This window comes from Carlito syrichta, unplaced genomic scaffold, assembly GCF_000164805.1.
Source record: "Carlito syrichta isolate Samal-C Ts95f unplaced genomic scaffold, Tarsius_syrichta-2.0.1 Scaffold89783, whole genome shotgun sequence".
NCBI lineage: Eukaryota > Metazoa > Chordata > Mammalia > Primates > Tarsiidae > Carlito > Carlito syrichta.
The window spans coordinates 20,652-26,085 of NW_007033879.1; the positions used below are offsets into that span (position 1 = coordinate 20,652).

Below are 5,434 nucleotides of genomic sequence, written 5' to 3' on the forward strand. Positions count from 1 at the left end.
GCGCTGACGAGGGGGCTCGGGGGCACCTGGGCGTGGGGCAAAGGGCACGGTCACGAGCGGTGGCTGCCGTCAAGGACAGCTTAGAAAGCCAGGCCCTGGGGGCACGACGCCAGCGGCCCACGGACCCCGGCAGGTCCTTTCCAGCACATGATCCAGGCGCGTGCCTCCCCTGCTCACACACCATCCATGGCTCCCCGTGCCGCTGGGCGGGGGGTCTGTGCCCGCTCCTCCCCCCTTGCCGGCCTGGGCCCTCACCAACTCCCCAGGGGCAAACCAGAGGCAGGCTGGTCTACACCTGCGGATACTCGCCATCTGTAAAAGGGGGCAGGGACAGCCTGAAAGCAATGCTCCAGTTCCGACATGCCATCTAAGATTCCAGCAGGAAGCCCTGCCAGGCCGGATTTCTGGTTTCTGACCCACCCCATTGCCTGGACCATGGGCCCTGAGGGTGGAGGCCAGCCTGCTTTTCCATATCTGTAATCCACCTGGGCCCGGCCCACAGACGGTGCCGAGTACACTAATGCAAGAAAACACCCAGGGGCAGTTTCCTGCTTTGCCCCACACGGAGCCATTTCCACCTCCAGTCTTCAGTTCTGCCATCTGAGTTGCTTCGTCACCGGTACCTACTGGATGTCCTCCCTGACCCCAGGCTGGGGCCAGACCCCCATGACATGCTCCCACACCCCTCCCCTGTGGTCCCTGCCACAGGTCTCTTTACCATCTGGGAGCATTTGGTCTTGGGTGCCAGCACAGTGCCCAGCTGCTTCAGGGGTGCCCAGGTGGGTGTGGGGGGCAGGAAATGCTGACCTGATGGGAGGTGAGCCCCAGTGCTGGGCTGGTGAGCTCCCCTCCATCTTGAGATTTCTCCCTCGCCAGCCTGGCTGCTTCCTTCACTTCCTGGAACTTCTCAGCAAACTGGGGAGGAGAGGGAGAAAGAGACAGTTGAGACACCAGCTGCACCCCCCCACACACACTAGTCACCCTCACCTAGCCACTGCCCGTCACTTTGGGGTTTTTTTTGGTTTTGAGTCAGTCTCACTCTGTTGCCCAGCCTTGACCTGCTGGGCTCAGGCAATCCTTCCGCCTCAGCCTTCCAAGTAGCTGGAACTACAGGCATGTGCCACCATGCCCAGCTAATTTTTTTTCTATTTATTGTAGAGACGAGGCCTCACCATGTTGCCCAGGCTGGTCTCGAACCCATGGGCTCAGGCAATCCTTTCGCCTTGCCTCACAAACTTCTGGGATTAGAGACATGAGCCACCACGCCTGGCTAGCCCCATCACTTTGGAAGGGAACTTCAGAACTGTGCCTATCCCCTAGGTTTGGAAAACAACGTCCCCCCATGAGCACAGCAGGTACCATGGTGGGTGGGCGGGTGGTGTGAAATCTCTGAGATGGCATTAAGCACAGTGTGCCATGCTGAGAACGCAAGTTCCCTTTCCTCTCTGTCAGGCTCACTTCAACAGAGAGAGCCTTGGGTCGGTGCTGATCTGTCTTTAACACCTGCTAATATCCCTACCCAGAGAGTAGGTTCAGGCTCTGTGAAAAAGACACCCCCTTCTTGTTTCCCTTGTATAAATGCCTACCACCTATAACAAGCAATACCAGTTTTCTAGCTGCGATAGGCTAAGACCTTTTTTCCAATTTAAAAATAAATCTAATAAAAATAAACTAATAAAAACAATTTTTTAAGGCCAGGCACAGTGGCTCATGCCTATAATCCCAGCACTTTGGGAGGCTCGGGCAAGAAGATCTCTCATGACCAGGAGTTCAAGCCCAACCTGGGCAACATAGTGAGACCCTATTTCTAAAAATAAATAATTTTTTTTTTTTTTTTAGTTGGAGTCTCACTCTGTCGCCCAAACTGGAGTGCAGTGGCCGCTCCCAGCCACCACAGCCTCGACCTGCTGGGCTCCTGCGATCCTTCCGCCTCAGCCTTCCAAGTAGCTGGAACTACAGGCGTGCGCTACCATGCCTGGCTAATTTTTTTTGATTTATTGTAGAGATGAGGTGTCACCAAGTTGCCCAGCCAAGTCTCGAACCCGCGGGCTCAGGCAATTCACTCACCTCAGCCTCCCAAGGTGTGGGATTACAGGCTGAGCCACCGAGCCTGGCTAAAGTAAATAATTTTTTAAAGAAAATATTAACAAATAGCCACTTGGTTTGTACAAGGCATTGGCACAATTCATTAGAGGAAAATTGTCCTTTTTTTTTTTTGAGTCAGAGTCTCACTCTGTTACCCAGACTGGAGTTCAGTGGCACACTCACGGCCACTGCAGCCTCGACCTGCTGGGCTCAGGTGATCCTTCTGCCTCAGCCTTACAAGTACTGGAACTACAGGTACCTGCCACCATGCCCGGCTAATTTTTTGATTTATTGTAGAGACAAGGTCTTGTGCCAAGTTGCCCAGGCTGGTCTTGAACCCCTGGACTTGCAATCATCTCACCTCCACCTCCCAAAGTGCTGGGATTAGTGAGCCACCACACTTAGCTGAAAATGATCTTTTCAAAAAACTGCCCATGGCCAGGCATGGTGGCTCATGCCTGTAATCCCAGCACTTTGGAAGGCCAAGGCGGGAGGATTGCTTGAGCTCAGGAGTTTGAGACCAGCCTGGGCAACATAAGGATACCCCTGACTCTACAAAAAGTGAAAAATCAGCCAGCTGTGGTGCCATGCACCTGTAGTCCCACCTACTCAGAAAGCTGAGATGGGAGGATTGCTTGAGACCATGAGTTCAAGGCTGCGGTAAGTTATGATCTCACCACTGTACTCCCACCTGGGTGACAAAGTGATACCTTGTCTCTAAAAACTAAACAACACAGCCCACTTCAGTACTCGTGGGGAAAAAAATGAATCTCAACCCCTACCTTGTAACACCCATGGAAATTAATTCAAGACCTAAATTAGAAAGGTAAATTATAAAGCTTCTAAGAGAAGACAAGGCATGACTTCAGCAAGGCATGTAGAGAGCTACTCACCAAAAAGAAAACAGTGGATAAACACAATATAAAGGCAGGGCAGGGTGGTTCACATCTATAATCCCCGTGCTTTAGGAGGCCAAGACAGAAGGATGGCTTGAGTCCAGAAGTTCAAGACCAGCCTGGGGCCGGACACAGTGGCTCACACCTGTAATCCCAACATTTTGGGAGGCCTAGGCAAGAAGATTGCCTGAGCCCAGGGGTTCGAAACCAGCCTGGGCAACATGGTGAGACCCTGTCTCTACCATAAATCAAAAAATTAGCCGGGCCTGGTGACAGGTGCTTATAGTTCCAGCCACTTGGAAGACTGAGGTAGAAGGATTGCCTGAGCCCAGCAGGTCGAGGCTGCAGTGGCTGTGATTGTGCCACTGCACTGCAGCCTGGGTGATAGCCGAGAGTGGAAGGAGGCGATGGTGAGGGTACTGCTGGGCATGTGGAGAAGCGCCCACCTCAGCCCAGCCACTCTCTGGATGCCCCAAAGAGGGGCAGAGTGTGTCCAAAATTAAAACAACAACTAGGACCCAAGCCAGGGAACCTGGAAGATGGAGGCCTGGGACCTGCCCAGCCCCACCAGCTCCTCCCCCCACAAGGCCCACCTGTGTCAGATGCTGCTCAGAGGCAAAGCCAAGGCCATAGACGGTGTTGGCGCGACTGTCCGCCCACTGCCCGAACTTCTGGGAGGTTTTGGTAAAGGTCATGTTGGGGGTGACAGTGCTGTTGATGATGGCCTGGCGGGGAGGGGGCAAAGTTCAAGGTTGACAGGACCGGTAATAGCAAACATGGCTGAGGCAAGAGGATGCTTGAGCCAGGAGTCTGAGACCAGCCTGGGCAACATAGCGAGACACGCATCTCTGTAAAAATTATTTTAAATGAGCCAGGTGTGGGGGCACCTGTAGACCCAGTTACTCGGGAGGCTGAGGCAGGAGGATCACTCGAATCTAGGAGTTGGAGTGAGCCAAGATCACGTCACTTCACTCCAGCCTGGATGACAGAGCAAAACTCTATCTCAAAAAAAAAAAAAATTCCATAAAGCCCCCAGGTATCAACTTGTTTTAGGGTCTCAAGGTCCTTGCTCTGAGCTATTTCAAGAGGCAGAAAGACTGAGGTCCAGGAAGGCTGGGGTTTCCCACCCCCAGAGGCACACAGCAAGGCAGCCCCCAGATCCAGGCCCACCGCCAGGACCTCCGTGCCTAGGCCCCCTCCAGACCCTGCTGGACCTTGGCGCCCCCGATGCTGATGATGCGGTAGACATTGCGGGTGGCATCGTAGAAGTAGGAGACTGTGAGGGCGTGCTTGCCCGCTGGGATCCAATTGCGCTTGGTGGTTGGGTCAATCTGGAACACATGCGCCCGTGTGCTGAAGATGGGTTGCTCCCTGCGTGGGGAGAGGGTGTCAGAAGAGGCCAGAGCCCGGCTAGGAAGCTCAGGGCCAGGCAGGGCAAGGCAGGAGCTCACCTGGCTGTGGACATTGGTCAGGCTGGGCTGGACGGGCTCTAAAGGGCAGCCAGAGGGGTAGCAGGAGCTGCGGCTTTGGCCCCTGGGGAGAGAGGGGGCCTGTGAGTGTCCCTTCAGCTGAGGAAGGCCAGGCCGGCCCCATCTCAGGCCCCACCACCAGGTGCACCATTCACAAAACTTCAATCAAAAAGGCAAGAGAAGGCCAGGCGTGGTGCCTCTGGCTTGTAATCCTAGCACTTTGGGAGGCCGATGGGGGAGGATCGCTGGAGCCCAGGAGTTTGAGACTAGCCTGGGCAACACAGCAGGACCCCATCTCCACAAAATAAAAATTCAGCCGAGCATGGTGGTGCGTGTAGTCCCAGCTCCTCAAGAGGCTGAGGTAGGAGGGCTGGCCGAGCCCAGGAGGTCAGGGCTGCAGTGAGCCATGACTGCGCCACTGCACTCGAAAAAGCAAGAGAATCCTTTTAGATCACTCAGAGCAAGAGGACCCCCTCCTTCTTCATCTGGGGCCGTCCAGGAACACCCTGAGCAGGAGACGGCGCTCGGAGAGGAGCCAGGCGGCCCCCGACATCGCAACGTGACCCCTCACTGCCCTGGTGATCGGACCGGCGGGGACGCTCCCTCCATCCACGGGCCGGGCCTCGGAGGCCGCGGCCAACGCCGTTCTGCAGTTTGCCACATCCACCCGCGACGCCCCGAAGCAGGGCCTTCCGTCCCGAAGCGGGGCGTCGACAAGAGCTCACAGGGAGGCCAGTTCCTCGCGAAACCCTCAGAGGGACCCCTCGGCTCCCGCCCTGGGGCGGAGGCACCCCTCGGAGTCAGCCCAAATCCCCAGGGAGCCCCCGGCCTTGTGAAGACACGACACAGGAGCCGGCAGGCCCCGAGCACGTCGCGGGGGCGGGGCAGAACCCAGGACCGGGACGCGGCTCCGACCTCCGTCCAGGCACGCGCTGCGGGGGGACGTCCTGCTCCTTCCCCGGGCCCCCAAGCGTGCATGAGCAG

The 5,434-nt window shown here is 56.2% G+C and overlaps 1 protein-coding gene across 1 annotated transcript in view; it reads right to left on the bottom strand.

The window, feature by feature from the left end:
- The window catches only part of HOMER3 (homer scaffolding protein 3), a gene marked incomplete at its 5' end in the record, with an annotated part of 5,629 nt that extends 1,159 nt beyond the window's left edge, over positions 1-4,470 (bottom strand). The window contains 4 exons of the mRNA XM_021712470.1: positions 5-26; positions 808-915; positions 3,575-3,706; positions 4,196-4,470. Of these exons, the coding sequence (XP_021568145.1) occupies positions 5-26; positions 808-915; positions 3,575-3,706; positions 4,196-4,470 (537 nt within the window). The remainder of the gene's footprint in view (positions 1-4; positions 27-807; positions 916-3,574; positions 3,707-4,195) is intronic.
- Between the last annotated feature and the right edge of the window lie 964 nt (positions 4,471-5,434).